Source organism: Rhinolophus ferrumequinum, chromosome 21 (assembly GCF_004115265.2).
Source record: "Rhinolophus ferrumequinum isolate MPI-CBG mRhiFer1 chromosome 21, mRhiFer1_v1.p, whole genome shotgun sequence".
NCBI classification, from domain to species: domain Eukaryota; kingdom Metazoa; phylum Chordata; class Mammalia; order Chiroptera; family Rhinolophidae; genus Rhinolophus; species Rhinolophus ferrumequinum.
Genome location: NC_046304.1, coordinates 7,776,884 through 7,801,233, shown reverse-complemented (window position 1 = coordinate 7,801,233; position 24,350 = coordinate 7,776,884). Strand labels below are relative to the sequence as shown.

At 40.4% G+C, this 24,350-nt stretch overlaps 1 protein-coding gene across 1 annotated transcript in view; it reads left to right on the top strand.

Annotated features, from left to right (window-relative positions):
- The window catches only part of DNAH9 (dynein axonemal heavy chain 9), a 311,767-nt gene that overhangs the window by 185,697 nt on the left and 101,720 nt on the right, over positions 1-24,350 (top strand). The window contains exons 42-45 of the mRNA XM_033089991.1: positions 1,378-1,539; positions 4,882-5,078; positions 13,267-13,429; positions 15,303-15,426. Coding sequence (XP_032945882.1) covers positions 1,378-1,539; positions 4,882-5,078; positions 13,267-13,429; positions 15,303-15,426 — 646 coding nt within the window. The remainder of the gene's footprint in view (positions 1-1,377; positions 1,540-4,881; positions 5,079-13,266; positions 13,430-15,302; positions 15,427-24,350) is intronic.

Here is a 24,350-nt window from a genome sequence, read left to right as displayed (position 1 = left end):
GTTGATCTCAGTGGGTTGGTCTGTGATCAGCTATTCTGCCATTTCCAAAAGCAGAAATCTTGATAAAGGTTCTTGCTATGTTATACTAATTGAAGGATTTAATTACATTCATTCTTTCAACAGGCATTCACTGAGAATTTAGTATATGCCAGGCACCATGCTAGGTACCAGTAATAACAGTGATTAAAACAAACGACATCCAAAATGAAATCTCTCAATTTCCCTGCCTTTCAGTCACTCACCATGAATAAGCGAACCTGTACAAAGAAAAATAATTTTAGAAACTAATAATTCTCTTATAATAGATATTTATAAGTAATAGCTTATATGGGGCACATCAGAGGGAGTAACGTTGGACAAGAAAGGAAATGTCATGAAAACTTCAACAAAGAGATTATCAGTTGATCTAGATCTTGAAATGCGAGCGTAGCAAGCAAATAAAAAAAATGAAGTCACAGAAAATATGCAGGGTCATAAAATAATGTGAATTTTGTGAAATTGAAATCTAGATTATATGGGAAGTGGTGAGAAGAGTGATCATGAGGAAGCAGACTGGTAGTCATATTATGACCACACCTTTATGTCCTGCTGATGAATCTGAGCGTGATCTATTGATAATGAGGAGCAATTAAATGATCCATTTTTCTCGAAGACAAGAAAGAAAGCAATGAAGGCAAACACAGGAATAACTGAGTTTAAAGTTATAGGACTTGTTGAGGTTGTTGAGGGATGTAATCTTGGTGGTCTCCATTTTTACATGAAAAAGAAAACTAAGACATTGGCTAATAATAACAGAGATGAGACAGAGAAATTTGGAAAGAATGATAAATATTTGGAATAATCTTTGTGGTATATAAGAAGGAGAGCCTACTAGAGATGAACAAATGGATTGGTGACCTACAAAGATTAGCTATATTTCTTTCAGCCTTTTGTTATTGTTCTGATTTTACATAAGCAATTGTCACTTACACTAGTTTTCAAAATGGCACTTTTGGAATTGAAATACAACAGAGAAGCCACCTCTCCCCCCACTGTGGTGATTTGGAATGTAGTGGTCAAAATTCCAGGCTCTAAGGACAGGCAAACCTGATTTAATTACCTTTTGGGTTTGAACTAAGACCAGTTACTGTGTGACAATGGGCAAGCTTCCTATCTTTCTGAATCCCAATTTCCACATTACACAAAATGGATATAATAAAAATTACTTTTTTGGGATCATCATGATTAAATGAGCTTTGTCTGGCAAAGCATCTAGTCTAGTACCTGTCACATAACTGACTTCAATAAATTATAGCTGTTGTTGTTTTAAATTGTTATTCATGATTTTTATTTTTATTTTTTTGTCATTTTGTTTTGTTTTGTCTATTCTTCTTACAGGGCATTCTCTTTTCCTCAGTGGAATGTATAAAATCCACACAGGACCTAGTAAAGCTCTATCTGCATGAATCAGATAGGGTTTATCGGGATAAGATGGTAGAAGAAAAGGACTTTGTTCTCTTTGATAAAATCCAGACAGAAGTGGTGAAGAAAATTTTTGATGTGAGTATTGCCCTGTGAATGTTTTTTATATTTGAAAAATAATGACAATTATGCAGATGATCACCCAAATGGTAAAAATCTAGCCCATAAATTGGAAAAAAAATCAGAGATTAGATAAGGAAAGAAAAATCTATCATTGTTTTGCTGAGGTAAAAAATGCTAGGGCAAGAACAGACAAATTAATCATAGAATCTTAGTGTTGAGAAGATCTGTGGTGACGGTCTGATCCAAACCCTCCCTTCTTACTCACTCCTCTCAATAGCACGTCCCAGATTGGTCGCCCCAGTTGATGCTCCAGCATCCTTAGAATGAACAATCTCATCCTTCCCAAGATAGCCATTTTGGAACTGTGAATGACTAGAAATGTGGAACAATTTTGAAATTTGGAACCTTTGGAACAATTTTAAAGACTGGAAATTTATTCTAGTGATGATCTAAAATTTATTTCCTTGTCCACTAATCCTAGATCTGTATGACAAACCTTCAGATATATTAAGGCCATTTGTGTTGTCCTTCCTAGGTCTTCTGTTCTCCAAGCCAAATGGCCTCTGGTCTTTTAACCATGTCTGACATGACTTGTTCTCAGACCTCGAGTAATTTGACATCATCTTGACTACTCTCCTGTCAGTTCTCCCCTCTCACATCAGGTGCCTGATTTTCATCACACAACCCACCTGGGGTCTGACCAAAAGTAAAGCCATCATTCCCCAGTTCTTATATATTATTACTATAACTTTGTTACTATGTTTTCCAAAATATGTTCTGCTAAACAGTTGTACCAGAGTATACTCCTTTAAAAGAAGGTATCTATGATTTCTCAAGTTGAGAAAACACGTCTTGAGAAAATACTTATTATGTTCCTCTCTTAGAAATTCATAGTGTATTTAACGCATTAAAGCCCTGAAAATCTTGAATAACCCTGAATCATATATCACTTCCCAAATGTATTCATTGGCCACTACAGCTCTTTTCTCTCTATAAAACCTATTAATTTTCGGAATGAATGGCCCATTGGATATGCTTTGGGAAGCGCTGATACATTAACACAGCCTAAGATCACATTATATTTCTTAGTGTCAAAATTACCCCACAACTGACACTGAGCCTTCTGTTGACTAAAGCTCCGTATTTTTCACACATATTGTGTGTCCTCTCTTGAACTTAGAAATAATAAAATGTATTTAAATGTACCATGTAGTCTCTAGGCTCACCTTGTTAGGTTCAACTTCATATTTTTTCCTGATAAGATCCTGTCTATCTCTAAAGATATTTACAGTCCACCCCAACCTATCTGTCAGTATTCTGAATGTTTGGATAGAATTTTAACTAACTTATTTCAGTCTGTTCTTTACGAGTCCAAGCACCCTGAATCCCTCTATTTATCGTATCATTTTTATATGGCCTGATGTTCAGCACTCTCACATCTTAGATACTCCTCTCTGAGCATTGTAGAATTTGTCAATTTATGGATTCATTGTTAGCTCTGGAAATGAGTCTTGACTGTCTTATTAAATTGGTCTAAACTAGGACTTTAGTGTTAGAGCACTCAGACTTTGAAATAGAGATTCCTATGTGGCTCTGTGTCCTTTGGATCATAGGCCTGGATGTAATTAATATTGCCATTATCCTTCCCCAACAACATTTGAAATGCTAGCCTGAAGCACCTTTGACTACACCAAATCTTGGTATTGTTATGAAGGAACATTTGCCAAATTTCCTCCAAGGAAGTAATATAGTCCTGTTTCTACCACTAAAAGCTTAAAGTTCTCTGGTTTGTGGCCCTTGTGTAATATGGTATAACTATTAAGAAGTCTTTGATTCACTGTGTGGGCTGGTTTTCTCTCTCCCTTCTGCACAGCCTGGCTCTGATCGTAAAATTGGAAATTTATTTATTTATCCAAGAGTCTTTGTTGACCAGGCTCTTCAGGCCTATACTTCCGTTGTTCCTCTGCTAGATCGTTAGTGTAAATGGACTGTCATCAGGACCGATTCCCAATATATTAGCTCATTTTCAAACTGGGTAAATGTACTCCCACATCACTTTCCCACATGTTTTCCTCAGCCAGCAAGAATGGCTCTCCTGCATTACATTAAATCTTATCCAAATGTCTGGACATTTATTGTTACTGTCTGGCAAAGACAGAAATTTGAGGGTTTTCTGTGGCCCTGAAACTGCCTTCTAAATAGAATAACTGATATTTAACTCTTCCCACTTCTTTCTTCTTATAACCAGGCAGCAGCCCTGGTTTCCCTATAGATGTGACTGTCATCCTCACTTTCCCTCCATTTGATTTAATGAGCTGCATCCCATGGACGTGAACGACTAACCCTACAAGTGCCCTTATGCCCTGGGCAGTGCCCTTGCTGGTGATCAGCATGCTGGTTACCTCTTTCCCAGCTGGATCTCTCAGTCTGAATTTCAGGAGACAAGAATGGCAAGTGGGGACAATTGCTCGTGCTGCTATACATTTTTACTTATGTGTTAGAAAACTTATTCTTTTTGGACTTGCTTCTTCTATAACTCTTCTTACTCTTGACATCTCAGGTATTTGGGTTTTCCTTTCGAAATTAAAAAAAACATAGCTGCATCTTCAATACTTAGAGAATACATTGGTGGTGGAGAGACATAGCCTCCATGTCTTTTAAATTAGTTGAATTGTATTAGGAATTTATTAAACCTGGTAAGGTTTGTCCTGAGAATGAGAGTTGACACACAATAAGCCCAAATCCTTGTGAAAGTTTTAGAAGTAGAGAGTTCTACTGTAAATGCTTTAAGATTATCAATGTCCTTATAAACAAACCAGTCACCTAAGGATGGCTGGTGGCACATTCTTCAGCAACAAAGCCCTCTGTGCTGAGCTTATGAAGTGTGAAACATCCCAGGAAACAGGAAAGGATGTTTTATGACATTTCTGTGGCTTGGGGAGCAAGACGTGTTGGAATGGGTATTGGGGAGATGAGACTATCGGATCTCCTTCACCCGACACTGGTGAGAGAGCCCCTGCTTAGGGAAATCCATCCTTGTGTCCCCATCTCCTATGCTCTTGTCTCAGACACGGGCTCTTCTGGTGCATGTGAGAAAGGTACCTCCCACCTTCCATTTCCCATCCTCGGTCCAAAAAGAATAACAAACATCATCCGTGACTTCATGGAACTGATAAACAAATGGTAAACATCCACTGTCGAGTGCTTCTCAAGAGGAAGGAAGTGTTGGAATCAGTACTGATATTTACTTTTGGGGGAGTATGCACAGAGAAAAGGCAAATCAGGTGTCTCTACTCTGTGTGGAACCAGAATTGATTGTCCATAAGGAGGGCCCTTGTCCCTGTGTCTTGTTACCAGGATCTTGAAGAGACTGTGGAGCAGAGCCGAAGCCGGAACGTGTATTGCCACTTTGCAAACGGCATTGGTGAGCCCAAGTACATGCCTGTACAGTCATGGGAACTTCTGACCCAGACTCTGGTGCAAGCCTTGGAGAATCACAATGAAGTCAACACGGTGATGGACTTGGTTCTCTTTGAGGACGCCATATGCCATGTGTAAGTGTGCTTCTCTTGTTTCCTTTCCTCGGCTCCTCCTCTTCCCAGTGTCAGGGCTATCGTTTGAGCGTTTGAGGACAGTTTGACAGAAGCAGGAAAGCAGCTACTACTTCTTCTGTGGAGGTCAAGATGGTGGCCGGAAGAGCAGCAGCAACACAGTGCTGAACTCAGGCAGATTAGGATTTATTGTCTTGTCTGTCTTATGGAATCCCTGGGCTTGATCACAGTGACACCAAAGGAAATTTTGAGATCGCAAATGAGGCAGCAGACAGCTCAGGACCTGCATCCCCGCCCCATAGTAGTCCAAAGACCAGTTTTACAATAATGAGATTGAAGTTTTCTACGTACATGCATATTTCAATGGGAAGTATCCTTTTAAGTTTTGTTGCTGTCAAACGAATCACTGACGGAGTCAGCAAGCCTGCTAGATAATTTATCCTCACACCAGTGCTATCCTTACCCGACTGTCTGCATCCCCCAACCTGAGTCCCATGTACCACCCCTCCCTGCTGCGCAGATCCTTCCACCCTGTCCCCTGGTACTCACTGTCTCCAGCAGCAAAATCTACTCCACCTTCAGCTTCTCTGAACTATCCCTTCACTGATAATTTCTAACTGAAACCTGACTGACCTCTGAGTTGAGGAAAGCTGTTTTTTCTTCCCCGTTCTATGTACCCCAGGGCGTAGACAGAAGTAAATACTCTCCTTACTCTCACCTCACTCCAGTGGTGTATTTAAACCATTTCTCCTTTTATCCTTCACAAACTCCAGTTGTGTTTTTTTTTGAAGCCCAGGTAGTTGGACTTTCATACTCATTAGCTCTCCTTGTTACTGTCATCCACTGGCATCCAGTTACTTCCCATCATTTGCCAGTGACTTTGGCACTGGGACCATCCTTCTTTCCTCAGTTTCTTCATTGCTGGCATCTGGGTAATACCTTGTCTATCTGTTCCTTAGCCTCCTGAGCTCCAGTGATGTTTTCATCCATTCCAGCTCAGCCATTCACTCACATGTTCCTATCCTAGAACTTCTGTCATCAATAATGAACCCATCTCCAAAACCTCAATTTCAAAAATCTCACTTCTCTGACTTGTACCTCCTACCCATCCACTCACCTGCTCTGGTTTTTATTCCAGCTATTCTGAAACTTCATCAAGACTCCATGCATGGAGTCAACTCCTTTCGCAAACTCCTTTAGCCCTTCGTCTAGACCATGTCTTACTCTCCTCAACCTCCATCATCCTCTAATTTTCCTGTCATTGCATCCAGGTGGCAAAAGCCCACTGTAGTTAAATCCCACTGTCTTCTTATTCCATGCCTGCCCCTAAGCATCTGAAGATTGTTGAAGAAAAATCCCCTGCCATGTTGACTTGGTTTGCTTCAGATTTTCAGCCACAAATATCAAGTGAGCCTTCAACTTTGCTAGAAATCCTGTTCTGCTACCCTCGCTGGCTTCCCCATCCTGTGATGTCCGTACCACATATTTTTCTTCTCTTCTCAAACTTCTAACACCCCTCCCCTTTCTTTATTCACAGTTGATGAGCACATCTCTTATTTCACAGTGATAATGAAAGAAACCAGAAAAGAATTCTCTTATCTCCCTGCCATTCAATCTATCAGCCTGTCTGTATTCCACCTGCATCCCCTACACAAATACTGACTTTCCTACAGTTACTGTGCATACCTAAGGCTGGTTCCTCCACGTGTGCCCTGGACCTCCCCTCCTCTCACCTTCTCAGTGACTTCACTCCTTCCTGCAGTTATCTGTCCTCTCCTCTCCTCTCTTCACTTCTCTTCTCCTCTCCTCTCCCCTCTTCCCCCTTCCTTTCTCTCTCCTTCCCTCCCTCCCTCCCTTTCTTTCTTCTTACTCCATTGTCATTAATTCATTAATTTCTGGATCATATGCATTAACATATAAACATGCCATATTGTCATTATCAAAAAAGAATAAACAATTCTTGATTCTTACATCTCTTTCCATCTACTGCCCCATTTCTCTGCTCTATTCACAACTAAACCACAGAAGGGTACACTTGTCAGACCTTCTCATTTTTCCCACCTCAGTCTACTTATTACCTCTTAAACAAAGAAGCTCTTATCAATGTCACCACAGACCTACTTCTTGCTAAATTCAGTTGTCACTGCTGGGTCCTTCCCTTATATTACTTGAACATCCTGCTGCGTTGGCATGATTAACCACTCTCTTTGTTTACATCCATCCATCCATCCATCTATCCATCCATCCAATACATATTCATGGATTCAGCAGTCTTAGTATGAGTTCAGGTATCTTCGTTTTATTCACTTCTCAATCCCCAATACCTAGGACAGTATCTGGAACAGTAGGTACTCAATAAAAATTCTTAGTATGTCATATGGGAATAAATGGTGTAGAGAAAAACAGAGGGAATGGGGATAGAGAGTCCCGGGGGGTGGTTGTGATTTTAAATAAGGTGGCCAGGCGGGCCTCCCTGAAAAGGCAGCATTTGATGTGACATTTAAGAGCTATACTTAACGTAGAAGTCACTAGGGCCTGCTGCCTGTGCTTTGCATACAGCAAGTCGTTTAGTCTTCACAAAAACCCTGAAGAAAGTAAGGTCTAACATCAACAACCCGGGGACGGGTAAGCCAAAGCCGACTCATGCAGTCTGGCTCCAGAGTATTTGCTTTCAACCATCGCACTATCATGCTTCTTCATATGCTTTTTGTCTTCCCTCTAATCCAGTCTTAGCTCCTTGAGCACACAGCTGAAATCCCCGGTACCTTGAACAGTGTCTGATGTAGTAGGTGGTCAGTCAGTAAGGGTTTTTAAATGTCCGTTCACTGATCTGGTCAAAACTTCAGTGAGTATTTTCCCTCCTCTTTAAGAGCTACCTGAGCCTGTGTCATAGTCTTTGAATTGAGATAAATTTTTATCCTTTAAGAGTCAATTAGATTTGGGACAATAGCAAGTGATTCGGCCAATGTGGTTTCCAACATGGGTGATTCAATTGATACTGTTTTCAAGAAAAAAGTAAGGCTATGAAAACTGGCTTTTCTCCTGAGATTTCTAAACAAACTCTGAAGATAGTCTCCAAAGAGATGCCTGAGTTGCATTAGCAATGGAAAAACAAACGGGAATTGTGAACTGCCATAAGGGGGCAGTTCTGAAGAATAAAGTGTATTTGGATGTATAATTTAAAAATATCAGCATCCCATGACTTCATCCTTTCACTGCCCTCCCTTCCCTGAGGGCTCCTCAACCCCCTTTGCTGCCTCCACCCGCCAGACAGAGCAGAAGCAGCCCCCGCGTATACCAAAAAACAGGACACCAAACAATACAGTGAGAAGCAAAGGTAACCTCAAAATTTGGGGAGATTCCATGGCCTCGTATTACTGCACACAGTGTCCAAGGCAGAGAGGTTTGGGCTCACTCCGAGAAGGTTCCACCTGGACACAAGAAGGTCCAAGGTGGGAATAGGGCAGGGCAGAGGAGGGCAGCATGTGTATGCGCTTTCTCAGGAACCCACAGGGCCGGCCGAGGAAACGAGGCAAGAGCCTGTGTTTATCTGTGCAGTACGGCCTAGGCTCATCTTGACTGTATTATCTGACTGTTGGTTCTTAGTACCTCTTGATTCTTTACATTTTCTTTTGCTTGATTTCCCCTACACCTTTCCCAAACTTTGCTGCTCTTACTCCAAACCCAGTAATGGAGTACTGTGGAGTGGTTATGGGCACAGGTTCTGGAGATAGAGCTAGACCCAGTTCTGCCACCAATTGGCTATGGTGCTTTTTGAAGGACACCTACCTTCCTCAAGCCTCAGCTTGCTGCTGGAGAATGAGGACAATAAGAATGGCGCTGTGGTAGGGTTGTTGCTCTCTGTGTGAAGTGCTTTGCAGTTCATAAGCAGCCCGTAAATGTTAGTCTTTTTCTTGGTGCTATTGTTTTCTTCTCTTAATAGTACCATTTGGCTCTGACTTCCTCCATGATTTCAGTAGATTTTTGTTGTGCTTTCTCTTACAGCTTTACACTGGAGCTTTTCCCCTGCCTTTGGCATCATCTTAATCTATCTTTTTCTTCTTTTTTTTTTTCACTCCCACATATGTTTTCCTGCCTCCTCTTTTTTTCTCTTAGGAAGAAAAGGAACTTCAGATGTACCTCTCTTTTGCCCCTTCTTTTGTGTATCTTGCCAGTTCTCTAGGGTGTGAAAGTGTGTGTGTGTGAGTGTGTGTGTGTGTGTGTGTGTGTGTGTGTGTTTAGTCTTCAGTAAGCCAGCTTCCTCCAGCTGTGCTGTGGTGCATCTTCAGCTTTTGTTTTGAATCTCTCAGAAATTCAGTAATGAATTAACTTAGACTGCCTTCATTTTCTGGCCCAGCAGCCCTTTAGAATATTGATCTTCTTTTTACATTTTGTAATTTAAATTCAGAGTCCTTTGCCCTCGTCAGAGGTTGTTAATGAATCTCCAGCTGGAGTCTAATGCTGACAGTTGCAGACTTAACCATTCTTCTTTGGAAACTTCATCACTAATGATGCATTTTCCATTTGGATACTGAATAGCGTGGACCATGCTAAGCTGAGTTCAGGCCTTCCAGAATAGAGTTGGGCGGTGGGCAGCACGGAGAACCTAGGTGGACTTCTCCGCCTCCTCCTCTATTAATCCATTCCTGCCCGCTTCTTTTTGAATCAGAAGAGAGGACCTGGATATTTTAGTACCATAGTTTCTCCTTTTCTCTTTGTAGTCAGGCACCATCTAATGTAGACACAAAGCATATGATTCCTTGCACCTGGCCTGTGGAATGACTGTGTGCATGCATCACTCCTGAGTATAAGGTATGCGTTGTTCTGTCTAACAAAAATATATGGAATACCTTCAGTGTGGTAGCACTATAGAGAATACATGATGAATATATACACTCTTCCGATATTCAGAAACTGTGGTTTAATAAGGGAACAAGAGAACTGTAAATCTATGTGATATATATAAGACAGAGTACAAGTATCACAATAAAATAATTCTAAAGTGAAAAATAAAATCATAAAAGAACTAAATGTAGATCAATAAACAACTCCGAAGTATTTAGGGGAATGAATTTTAACTACATAAAATTAGTGACGTAAAATTTTAAGTCCAAAAAACTAAAAATTTCTGTACATCTAAAACATTAAGACTAAAAGATAAAAGTGACAAATTGGGATATTTTGAGACGTACGTAAAGGGATCTTACAAATTTAGAAGAACCCTTCAATTGAAAAGTGGGCCATGGACATGAAAAGAAAATTCACAAAAGAAAACATGTATAATGATTAATAAGAAAAATGTTCAATTCCTTAGAAATCAAAGAAATAAAAAATTAATACCATAATATTTTCAACCGTTAAATTGGCAAAGATTTAAAAAAATATATAAGACCCAGTGTCCACAAGGGTGGGGGCAAGACTCTCCTACCTACTCACTTACACATTTGCTAGGGTTTCCTTTCAAATAGCAAACGCATCCCATAGGAGAGAGGAGACCATAAGGACCCATGGATATTTAGTTTGTTGATGCTAATTATGACCAGTCATTGGTATAGGCAAGAAGTTTGTAGTAATAAGAAAATTCAAACCACAGAAGCTTTACATGAGCCATTTAACCTCTTACATGCTCTTATTTTGTTGACACATCAAACCCCACCCACCAAAACTTACCCCCAGCCCTTCCTCCAAATTGGGGTAAGGTAGATGCTAAGTTGCTCTACCCCTAATCACCATTACTTAATTTGAAAAGGGAATCTCTCATAATGTTATTAACACAAGTCAGGGACACAGCACTGGAGCTTGTACAATTCAATCTCAGACATATCCTCTGCTCTGTTTGGTTAGACTTTACCTGAGTTCTTGTTCTGCACATTCTTTCAAACACAAGGTCACCAACACCTGTTGTCTCTTCCTCCTTATCTTATCCATTTCCCCATTGTGGCTTGATCACTGTGTTATGTATGGGTCAGTTCTACCTACCATGTTTCCCCGAAAATAAGACCTAGCTGGACCATCAGCTCTAATGCGTCTTTTGGAGCAAAAATTAATATAAGATGCAGTCTTATTTTACTATAAGACCAGGTCTAATATAATATAATATACGATTATATAATATAATATAATAATATAATATAACATAACATAATACAATATAATATAATATAATACCAGGTAAAAAATACTATAAGACCGGGTCTTATATTAATTTTTACTCAAAAAGACGCATTAGAGGGCAGACGGGAAGCTCAGTTGGTTAGAGCGCGAGCTCTGGGCAATGGGGCTGCCAGTTCGATTCCCACATGGGCCAGCGAGCTGCGCCCTCCGCAACTAGAATGAAGCCAATGAGCTGCTGCTCAGCTCCCAGGTCACCAGATGGCTCAGTGGGTTGGAGCGCGGGCTCTCAACCACAGGATTGCCGGTTCAACTCCTCGACTCCCGCAAGGGATGGTGGGCTGCGCCCCCTGCAGCTAACAACAGCATCTGGACCTGGAGCTGGAGCTGAGCTGCGCCCTCCACAACTAAGACTGAAAGGACAACTTGACTTGGAAAATTCCCGGAAGTACACACTGTTCCCCAATAAAATCCTGTTCCCCTTCCCCAATAAAATCTTAAAAAAACAAACAAAAAAAGACGCATTAGAGCTTATGGTCCAGGTAGGTCTTATTTTCAGGGAAACAGTACGAAGAGTACAAATTGGTGCCACCATTCTGGGGGTGGGGACAGTTTTTTAGTATGTATCAAAAGTTATAAAATTGTCTTACTGTTAGTTAGACTCAGTCGTTTTACTTCTAGGAACTTATCCTATGGACATAGAGATATAAACTAAAAATATTTATATAGCATTATTTATAACTGGAAAATGTTGGCAACAACGTAAATATCCAACAGTAGGCTATTGCAGGCAAGCAACTTATTTTATGTAATGGAGTATTATACCACCATCAAAAGCATGGTTTAGCAGATTACTCGGTGGCATATGGAAATAATCACAGTATACTGCCAAATGAAAACATGATTTCAAAACAGTATGTGCAGTATACAATGTCAGCCCAATTTTGAAAATATACAGGATAGAAATATGTTGAGTTTTCAGATGTAATACCTGTATATACACATAAATATATACTTATAAACATACAGACAATAGACAAAAGTTTAGAAGGACATATAATTGTCAGTAGTGTTTATTGCTAGATAGTATAATTGTAGTTTTTTCTGTAGTTTATGCAGTTTTGTGCAATGAATAGTCATTGTTTTTAAGATGAGAAAAGAAAAGGGAATGGGAGTTATTCTTATAAAGAATGTAGGTACCTTACATAAGGTATATAGATCATGCTTAGGGGAATTAAAGCAACGATTGGTGATGTATCATGGAGGAGAGGCTGTGAACAGCTTGATGGAAGAGTAGCATTTGAGGAGGGCAGGATGAGTGAGTTCCTCTGGGGGGCGTGATTTAAGCCCGGGGCCTGGGAATATCTCCCCACGGCTGGAGCAAGAATATGGACACTGAGCATGGTAAGTACGGCTGCAAAGCGAAGAATCCAGAAACCAAGGAAGTGGCTGTCTTATCGGTCGACACTAACAATCCACAAATATTCATTATAGGACATGAATGTGAAGGAAGGAGAAAAGGGAGAGAGAAGAGCTGTGTGGGGTCTCTCTGTTATTCTGCTATCTGTAATTTTGCTCCTTCTCTCCTAAGAGGAACACACTGTTCTCTTCCTGCTTGTCCTCCATGCTTCCCCTGATTCCCCCCCCCCCAATTGGATGCTTTCTACTTTTCTCTCTTGCCTGCTCCCTCCTTTTGCCTAAAAGCACAGATGGGAGAGGCCAGTGAAGGGGGCAGCTGTGGCAGAGACAGGTTTGGCTGGAAGGAGCCAGAGGGGAAGCCCTGGTCCCCTCCCCTCGCCCTCCCATGCCCCCGGCAATCCTGCCTGGCTGCCCTGAGCACTACTTCCACTGCCACTAGTTCACCTGAGGCTTTGGCTCACAACAAAGCAGGGGTGACTTCAATCCCGTTGGGCGATCAGGTAAGGCCAGGTATGGGGACAATTTAATTGAAGTTTCCCACAGCTCAGCCCAGGATGAGCCTCCAAGGAGGGTTCCAGTTCTCCCTCACTGTGCATGCTCCTCACAGAAAGTCTGACCGAAGCCATACTTTCTTCTTTCTTTTCTACTTTCTTCTTTGTAGCTGCCACATCAATCGCATCCTTGAGTCCCCGCGGGGAAATGCGCTGCTGGTTGGTGTAGGTGGCAGTGGCAAGCAGAGTCTGACAAGGCTTGCAGCTTTCATCAGCTCCATGGATGTATTCCAGATCACGTTGCGGAAAGGCTACCAGATCCCAGACTTCAAGGTAAGCAGGCCAGGCAGCTGTGGGGAGGGGACTCAACTTCCCTTCAATTACCCACAGCTCTTTGTCACCCTTCATCAGCTCTTCAGTTCGCTTGCCCAGAACCTCCGCTTAATTGTTTATCCAGTTCTTAGATTCCGGGCTGGTGACATGAGGGGCTCTTTTCTCATCAGCCTGGCAACACCAGCCTTCCCAAGGTCTGTGTTTTTGAGACTTAGGCTGCTTCAGTTATATCTGTGGAGCCTCAGCTCTCATCCAGATCAGAACACATCTACTGCAAATTCAGCACACAGCTCTCTAGCAGCTTTAGTAGACATAGGAGGAATTCTGACAGTCTGTCCAACTTTATAAGAAATTCGTATTTTAAAAGATGAGTTTAGTAACCACCGGCCACTGGGACTTTCAGTGACATTTCCTGGTTTCAGAGATCAGGCACTTAGGAGCCACGATGCCCGCTCTGGGAAGTAGAGCAAGGCATTGTATATAGCTTTCAAAGGTCACTTTGTCTAGCTCCCGCCCTTTTATCCATGGCCACAACAGACGCCCTGCAGGGAGATATGATGTGATTTCCATCGGGATATGGCTCTTGCTGTCCCTGGGAGAATTCTAGCCAGCGCTGAGCCAGACCCACCCACCTGCCTTCATAATCTCTCAGCCAACGATGCTTAGGGCTGCTCTGAAACCACAGCTCAACCTCTCGATGACTTGCTGAATCAAAGGTCCTACACCGGGTTCACATTAGGTCAATCTTTAGCTCTTCCAAAAAAGAGAAGACACGATAGTTCACATGAAAACTGTGCATTTGCAGAATGTCCTAAGACTGTGGTTTTCACACTTGACTATATACTGGAATCCCCTTTTTTATGCTGATAAAATTATGCTCCCCTAAATTATGCTGATGCCTGCCTCCCACCCACCCCCCTCCCTGCAATTCTGACTTAACTAGTCTGGGGAGTGGCCGGGGCAACAGCACTTTGAAAGCATCCCCCAGATGGTTCTAACGAGAGTTGACAAACATTGTCTTTGGGAATTTGGGAAATGCAGAAGGTTGAGAACCATCCATCCAAAAGGAAGCTGATTAACTGTAAACGGGAATTTATTCTGACAGAAAAGAAGCTCTGCTGTAAGGAAGCATGTGAGGTGTTGAGAGAATGAGTCCTGAGTAGTGCAAAAGAGAGAAGAGCAAGATTAGGGACTGAAGGCTGAGCTTTGTGAGGGATACAGCAAAGGAACCAAGGTTGACTAAGCTAGAACATTCAGGGCTTGGCATCCTAGCCCCAGATTTTATCTCCCTGCAATTTTGAATGGATGTAATTTCCTACCAGGGGTATGGTGTGTGTGTGTCCCAACATATTTGTGCATTTTTCCTACACAAGTCCTTTTGCTGGTACTAGTCATAAGAACACAAGATGCTGCTAGCATAAAATATATTCACTGACCCCCAGACCAGCAGCCCCAAGTACATGACCCTTCTGTCAAGACCAAGAGCAACCCTTGCCTTCTGAGGCAGCTCAGGCACTTCTATGGTGATATGAGTAACGCAGATGAACGGGGAACCACTTCAGTCCTTTGGAAAGCTGTTACTTCTTTGCACAAAGCAGGAGCTCTAGAAGCTGGTGCAGTAGCCACAGAGGTTGTAGGAAGCAAAGATCATGACTATTTAATTTTACTTGCCCACCTCTATTAGGATTGAGGCCTGGGAATGAGGTATATTTTCCTGTCAGTGCAAGATAGAGCTCCTCCCTACCTCTGTTGTCATTTTGCTTCATCTCCTATGAAAGTAGACAGGAAAATGGCCCCATTCCTGAAGGGTGGGCGGGATCTCTTTTGAGAAGGCCTTCTTCTCAGTGCTCTCTGGTACCGATTGTTGTGGCAGGCGGACCTGGCCGGCGTGTGCCTGAAAGCCGGGGTAAAGAATCTCAGCACGGTGTTTCTCATGACCGACGCCCAAGTGGCTGATGAAAAGTTCCTTGTGCTCATCAATGATCTCTTGGCATCTGGTAAGAGACTCTTTGCACTTGAATGTCTAAGACATTTTCCCTGGAGTTGGAGTCATTCCAACATGGAGACTTGGTCTGAGGTCAGGAGAGCTCGGTCACAGAAATGAGGGAGAAAACCGATACAGGAGAACGCTTCATCCGGGTCCTTCTAGGATTGGTGCTGGGCCTGCCGTTCTGGCTCTTTCCTTTTCCTTCCATTGCAAACCAGACAATAATCTTAGGGCTCTCTTAGGGGGACTCGCTGTGCTAATAGGAAGAAGAGCAGGTTACAGTCCTGCTGTTCCCTCCCCATATCCAAGACAGAGTGATCTAGAATGTGTGCGGTATTTCAGGTAGGTTAGGCATTCGCAGAAAGATGAACACACACAGAATGTGCACATGCAAAACTGATACAACAGGGCAAGATTAGGTTGTCGATTCCATTAGTCAAGGATTCAGAACTTTATGGAAGCAAAGTGGAATCAGGAACAGTTTCTCTATGTGGTTATATGGTTTTCCTTGGTTTCCAAAGAACTTGACAGGGGCTGTCATCTGCCCTGTGACACCATCAATGCAAGATAGGACTTCACTGGAAAGTTTAAGTCTTGATACTTTACTGTCCTTATTTATCCTTATTTATTTAGGGATTTGGGATTTACATCAACCATTCCAGAAAAAGAAGTTTATATACATGAATATATATACCCAAGAAGACAATATAAATGATGTAAATGATGTACTATATATACATTTTCAGAAATGTGCTCTGTGTGTGTGTGTATATTTATATTAATTAAAAGGAGACTAGAGCTTTCCTGGCTCTAAGACCAGATTCAGCATCTGCAAAACCACCTCCTTATCAGGGTTAAGAAAGTAGTCAGTGCACAGATGTTCCTGAATAAAATGTCTGCCTCCAGCTTTCCAGCATTTCAGAAAACCTGTTGCTCCTCTTTCCACCCTCTGTCTCTTCCACTGAATACTCTAGTTTATACAGTCCAAGCACCATGATCACTATATTCTCCATAGTCTGTCTTGCATCACATATAATATATTGCAGGATGGCTCCTGCGTGTACTTCCTAGGAAATTGCTTCAGAATCACTATCGGCTTCCAATTTCGTGCCCTTGCACCCCTCCTCCCCAGGCCACGTGATTATCACGTCCATGACCTGCGCCCTGTCCGGATCGTTCACTGCAGGCTGCGTGAGCAAACTTTGCCTTGTTTCTGATGAGGACCACAGTTCCGGTTCCTTACTGTGCAGTTCTTACATTCCTTACCTTTCTTTCCTCACCTGCCCTAATTCAGTTTTATATCCAGGATGTTGCCTACTAACTCTTACACCTTTTCTCCTCCAATCCAATACAATTTTTCTTTCCTAAATACTGTCTTTTTAACATCCCCCACCTTCTGCAACAGTGTAGCACCTACAACATTGCCTCACCTTTTATTATTCTGCTAAATAATGAGAGAAGGGTTCGATTACCCTCCCACCCTGAGGCTGTGCCCTAAAGTCTAATTTCTAATAAAACAAACAAAATGGGTAAAATTGTGCTTCCAAAGACTTACAGCTTTGGAGATGCCAGGCACGTTTCCAGCCTCACCCTGCATCTCGATGGGCTCCTATCCAGCCAGGTCATCTTCTCCTAAAATAATGTCTGAGACACAGAAGATGTTACACTTTTACCCGTTGAAATTTTACTTCTCATTTAAGTATTTGTAATTTTTCATTTAGAAAACAACTTTTTTTCAAGTTCCAATGAATTTCTGAAGCCCTGCCCAGTGAAAATTTAATGAAATCATTGTTCTTCAAAATCATGGAGTTTCAAGCTCCTATTTTGCTTTTAAGACTTCTATATAAACCCAAAACTTACACACACATGCTAACCTGGAGATACAATTAAAAGCAATACTTTTCTAATCTTTCTCATTTTTTTCTTAATTACTTTGACAGAGAGAGTCGAGCTTATCTTTGTTCCGTCTTCCCTGTCAAATAAATAATTTCTGGCGAGAAATTTATTGATTGCTAGTCCAAGCAGAGCTACAGGGGCTTCCTCAGAACCGCCTCATCCCATTAATTTTTTTCAGTTTAAGGGGGTTGTGCCATCATTTTCTTCTTGTTTAACACAGTGGAGACGAGGAAACTGTACATCAGGCTACCTTGCCACTAACTCATCCTTATCTAGTTGACTACAAGTCCTGTTAGGTTGAAGGTAAAGATACAGTGAGTAAGTTCCACTGATTCAACTCTCCCGCAACACATCTTCCTCGATGACCCCCTGATCTCACGCCGTAGGCTGTCTGATTTCCTCCCACACTTCTTTAGCTCACTGTTTTATCCCTCGGTTTCCTGACACCATTTCCAAAATCAAACACGGATGGTCATTCAGCTCCTGAATCCCTCTTCTGACACTAACCAAACATTTCACAATTCATCATTATGCCAGTTATATCTCAGGTGGGTTACAGATGGACAGGAATAAATCCTACACACAAAGTTATTAAATTCCTACTTTAATTTGCAAAAGATACATAATTGTGTAAGAAGCAGGGTGGCCACCCAGATCAGAGCAAATGACTCATATTTTTTATCACTTCCCTTGGCTTCTCCGAGTCCTTCATGGGGGTCACGCAGCTGCTGGTGAAACTGTGGGTGAAGTGTTTGCCCTTGCCCTCGTGGGCTTTCTGGTGCAGCACGTCTGCCTCCAGTTTCCAGCATTTCAGAAAGCCCATGTTACTGCACATGCATTTCATGTCCCAGCTAAGAGGCCATAGTCTGCTCTAGGTGTGGCATCTCTTCCTCTCCTAACTCTGCCACCTGTCATATTTCATTTTACTTTGGGATCTTATGTTGGGACTTTCCTTTTGTTTTTCAAAAGGCTTACATCTTCACTCCAAAATTAAGATTTATCTTCCCTGGCCCTAATTGGGTCACTTTCCATCTACTCATATATTCAAAACCATTTATTAAGCTCCCATGTTCCAGTCAGTATGTGCTGTGCTCAAAAATGAGTATTATACAGCCTCTGTACGATCTATTGGAATCGTTTATAACCAGTTGTGTCCCCTCTCTTGTAATGTCATATGCCTCTCCATCTCTGAACCAGGTTGGGTTTTGTTGTTGTTGTTTTTAATATTTGGGCCAAATCTCCTCTGAGTATATAGAGCATGAAACGATCAGCTCATCTCCAATGTGCTTTGGATTAGATCCAAGACTGACGTGTTAGTGGTCTGCACACATCACATGAGAATGTGGAATTTGCAAGTATTTGTAACAGACGGCACTGGATTGTTCTCTCATGAGCACCTGTAACTAGATGCCCTGATGGTCCAGCTCTGCTTTACATAAGCTAAATTCCGGCCCAATTCTCCTGAAAGGAAAAAAGGCAAAGTGTGTCCGATTTCCTAAGCCTACTTTGTGGTATCGCTGGATCTGTTCCCTAGATGCATCCTTACACAACAGACAGTGGAAATTCAAATTTGGTTCTCCAGCTAGCTGCCAAACAGAAATGCCGAAAGGGTAATGCAGGAATATACTTGAGTGATCAGCCTTTTCTTTTCTTCATGTGATACTAAATTCTCATTCAAGTTATTTGAGACCATGTCTCTCTGTGCTTTCTCCTACATTGCCGACCTCTCCCTCAGCACTTACATACAAGAGATAATCAGTTGCCACCAATTTTACCCCTTAACTATTTCTGAATCCGTATCTTCTCTATCATGGTTACTAGTGATCTTTTCATCTTTTGCCTCAACAAATGCAGACCTCCTTACCTCGGAGGCCATCTCCTTCCAATCTATTCTCCTCACTGCTAGAATCCCTTCATTAGTAGCTAACGGAATGCAGGGTGAGATACTCTAGTACAGAAAAACAGTTGCCTTGGACCCACTTCTTTCCCTCCTTACTTGTCTCACTTTCCCATTATGATCTAGGACGTGTGAATGAACACGCAGAGCCTGCTGCAAGCACTTGGAGGCAGAAACAGATTTCCCAACTTTAGGTCTCAGGAGGAAAACTGTTCAGATATTTAAATAGCCTCTGCCTCTGTCACATCTCAAAATCCCTCTGGTGGTTGTTTCCTGCTTTCTGCATGACTACCTACATCACACAATAAGTGACAGGAATATTGTCAGGAGAAATTGAAAGAACAAATCTGAAAAGGCAAACTTTGCTCCCAATTCAGAGGTGTTTGTCCCCGGATATTCCATCTGGGGATCTTCTTAGGCGTTCCTGGGATCTTGTGACAAACACCACCATGGTAAGAACAAGTCTCTAAATGGCCTAGAGGCTTTCACATCTTGGCACTAAGGGTCTCGCAGAAACCAAGGTCAGCAAACTCTTTCTATAAAGGGTCAGAAAGTAAATTTTCTCAGCTTTGCAGACCATACAGTTTCTTCTCAACGACCCACCTCTGTCACTGTAGTGTGAAAATAGCCAGACAATACCTAAATGAATGAGTGTCGCTATGGCCAATAAAACTTTATTCATAGACAATGAAATTTGAACTTTGTAATTTTCACACATCATTAAATATTATTCTAATTTTTTTCAACCACTACAAATTGAAACAGAAAAAAACATGCTTAACTTGCAGGCCATACAAAAAGAGGCAGAGGGCCAGATTTTGCCGATAGACCATAGTTTGCTTCCTCAATATCCGTGATCTTAGACATAAAACACCAAAAGGACATAAAAGCTAAGCATTTCAAATAAGAGAAAGGTGAAGAATGCAGACTTTATTATTACAAATGATAAGACCAAACGGACTCCAGTTTCTCACTGGAGGGCTCTAAGGTATTAATAGATAAGGAAATACAGATAATCAGAGAGGGAAGGAGAAAAAGAATACAGACGCTGCAGGCTGTCAGCCCCTTAAGCAAGACGAGTGTGGCCACTACTGGAGATTTCTCTTTTTAAGACTGCCCTGAACTTTTTTGAATCCCAACATGTGCTAAGTATCATTTCATTTTCCTAGCAGTTTTCTCTGACCCCTATTTTAATCAAATGAGGCTGAAATGGGTTATTCCATTAATAAGATACTGATTTTGTCAAGTTATAGCACAGATTGTTTTATACGCGTGCTGGGAAATACCTTAATGAATGGAAATTAAATCAAGTTGGCTCAATTAAGGAAAAAGTAAATGATCATTTTCATGATAATATGTGTTTTTGTTTTTGTTTTGTTTTTTTTTGTTTTGTTTTTTGACCTTTTAAATGATGAAGTCTAATTAATGTAAAACTCTTAGTAAACTCCTGGCTGGATGAGTGTTGTCAAACTTTGTAGGCCAGGGATTTGTGGACAGTTGGCATAAGTTTCCTCCAGATACAGTAGTTCAAGGAAGTGTAGCAGCCTCAGTGATGAATAGAATCGTAATTCCCATCAGTCTGATTAGTTACAGACCATTTGCCAAGGAAATGCAAAACTTCTTTTTGCACAAGGAAGTAGCATGGGTGGCTTCTGCTGTCTCTAACATTTCCATGATGCTAGATCTCAGTGTCGGTTATGGAGGAAGAAACGTGTGGCAGTGGAGAACTTTAAAGAGGAGGTTGTATATGACTCCAGGTCCACAAAGTTTCAGTACCTACCTAAGGCCTTGTATTGGACACATGAAGGAGCTTTTCTGAGACCCACAGAATATCCTGGAGTGAACCACGTTCCCCTTTATATCATATCCAGTGTCTTCAGATTTTACTATCCCAGTGTTTCCTTCATTCTTACCTCCTTCAGTCTCATCTCTGTCATTGAAAAAACTCACATCATTTAGTATCAGCCTCGCAACTACCTTTATATCTCCCCATCTGTGTATGTGTGTCCGTTTTGTTGTAGTTTTCTCCTTTCCCCCATATTACCATTCCTTTTTCCAAGGCCAACGCTTCCATCTGAGCTAGGAACCCACCTCCTGGTTCCTAATTCAGAATTTTGTTCTATTCTAGCTCTTCTTTCAATTTCTGAATCTCCCTCACAGCTTTCACGTTCTCACCACCCATATTTACTTTTTTCTGTTCATGTTTTTCTATATTTCTTCACAAATTATTTTATATATAAAGAACAATAAAAGAAACACCCATGCAACGGTGGACAGTGTTACAAAGTAGAAACTTCTGCTGTGCATGTACAAGAGTTTCTTTACAATAGGTGCCCAAAACATAGATTACTATAATAAATTATCTGGTTTGTGCATTTCACCTTTACAAAAAGTGCTAAGTTGCTCACCAGAGTAGTTGTACAAATTTACTCTGACCAGTACAGATACCTGTTTCTCTCTGACCAAAACCTGTTTCTTTCTAACTTCACCAACACTTGGTTTATCTGACATACTAAGATTTTTGGCAGTGGGTATGAAATGAAATATCATTGTTTTCCTTCTCCTTTTTACTCATGACCTTGGAGCATCTTTTCAAGCGTTTATTGGCTGTTCCTCTTCTGTGTGTTGCCGATTTACGTAGTCTGCCCTTTGGCTATTGGGTTCTTTGTCTTTTTCTTATGGATTTGTAAGTTCTTTATATATTCTGGATACTAGCCCTGTGTTCATTATATGGGTTGTAAATATCTTTTTGAAGTCTGTGTCTGACTTCTGTCATGCTGATTTAGTTTAAATGTCATAGAACTTAAGTCTTCTTTTTTATGCTTTGTGCTTTTGGTGCTCTGTTTCAAAAATCTTATCCTATCTGACACCATGAAAACAATTTCCTGTATTTTATTTTTAAATCATTACAGTTTTACTTTTCCTGTTCATGTCTTTAAATTACATGGGATGTGTGTTTTTTTATTATTTTCTTTTTCTAAAATTTTTTTGGGCAATATTGGGGAACAGTGTAGTTCTCTGGGGCCCATCAGCTCCAAGTCGTTGTCCTTCAATTTAGTTGTGGAGGGCGCAGCTCAGCTCCAAGTCCAGTTGCCATTTTCAATCTTTAGTTGCAGGGGGCACAGCCCACCATCCCACGTGGAATTGAACCGGCAACCTTGTTGTTGAGAGCTCGCGCTCTAACCAACTGAGCCATCTGGCCACCCCCACCTGGAATGTATTTTTGTATGGTGTTCTTATTTTATTATTTAGTATTAATATTCAAGTATCCTAGCATCACTTATTGATTAGTCCAATCGTTGTCTGCACACTGATTTTTAGTATCAATTTCCTGTTTATATCTGGGTCTGTTTCTAGGTTTTTCACTCATTGTTCTATTCATTTACTCCAGTATCACTTTCACACTGCTTTAACTCCTTTATAAGGAGACCTGATTTCTGGTAGGACAAATCCTCCTTCTCATTATTCTTCACAAATATCATGGCCATTTTTCACCTTTTGCTCTTTCATATAAATTTTTAAATGTGCTAGTTAGGGATCAAAAAAGAAACCTATTTGATTCTTTTATTGGAATCACATCTTTGTGATACTGGTAATACTGAGGGATCAAAAAAGAAACCTATTTGATTCTTTTATCGGAATCACATCTTTGTGATACTGGTAATACTGAATTATGCACCTGCCCACGCAGTATTTCTCTCCATTTGTTTAGGGTTTTATTTATGCCCTTCAATAGTATGTCACAATTTTTATATCAAGATCTTGTACATCTTTTTGTATATTTATGACTACGTGCCTTATGGTTTTTATTGGTATTTTAAATTATTTTTAAAATGACTGTTTTTTTTTGCCAAAAGTACAGCAATACCATTTTATTTCTAACTTTGATTTTGTATCCAGCAGCCTGCTTATGTGTATATTCTCTTAGACTGTCTATGTAGAGAATTAGATTTTGAACAATAACTTTATTGTTTTCTTAACCATCCTTATACATTTAGTTTCTTTTCCTTGACTTTTTGCATATAACGTTGAATAGATAGCATGATAGCAGTCACACTTTTCTTGTTCCTAATTTGAAAGATGATATTTTAGCATTTTACCATTACATATGATGTTTGCTTAGGATCTGAGATAGATATCTACTATCAGATTAAGAGAAATTTCATTTACCCTCGTATGCTAACAGTTTTAAAAAATTTTATGCATCAGTTTTGATGGTCATATTGTTTTATTTTTAAAATCTATTAACATAGTTTATTTTTTTCATATATTTTTCTAATGTGCAACCATCCTTTCATTTCCAAGATAAAATCTACTTGGTCATTATATATTTACTTTAACATATTTAGTTAAGATTTTTAAAATTTTTATACATCATATGTTGCCACATTAGTATAGTATTTTATCTACTTTCAGATTTTGCCAATCTGGTAAAAAATAATAATTAGGAGTAGTTTAAAAGTACATTTCTATTGTTATGAGTGAGGTTGAGTGTTCGTATGTTTGCCAATCTAATGTATACAGTTACAAAAATGTAACTAAACATTGTTTCAGTATGTACAGAGGATGACCAAAAAATGTATACACATTTAAAAAAAGGAAAAAACTGTATTAAAATTATGCTGATGGTAACCACTTTGGGTACCTCTTGTAATTACAGAAGTCAAACGTGACTTGTATTCATCTTTTGTTATCGGTATCTATTGAGTATTACAATTAATACAGTTTTTTCCTTTCTTAAAATGTGTATATATATTTTTTGGGCACCCTCTGCAGTTCTGTTATTACAAGTGAGGTAAAGCATTTGTTCATATGTTTAAGAAACATATGTATTTTCTGTACTATGAACTCTCTTTTCGTATCCTTTACTCCATCTTTCTGTTGAATTATTGATAGTTTCTTTATATTTTAAGGAGTTTCCTTATATTTTAAGGAGATTAGCTATTTAACTATAATCTGAATTAAACATTAGTTTTCTTTTTTCCCCTTTTCTTGATGAGAACATTTTAGTTCTAGTCTCTTAGCAAATTTCCATTATACAATACAGTGTTAGCAGCTATAGTCACCTTGTTGTACATTAGAACCTCAGACCTTATTCATTTTACAACTTATGAAAGTTGGAACGCTTTTACCAACCTCTC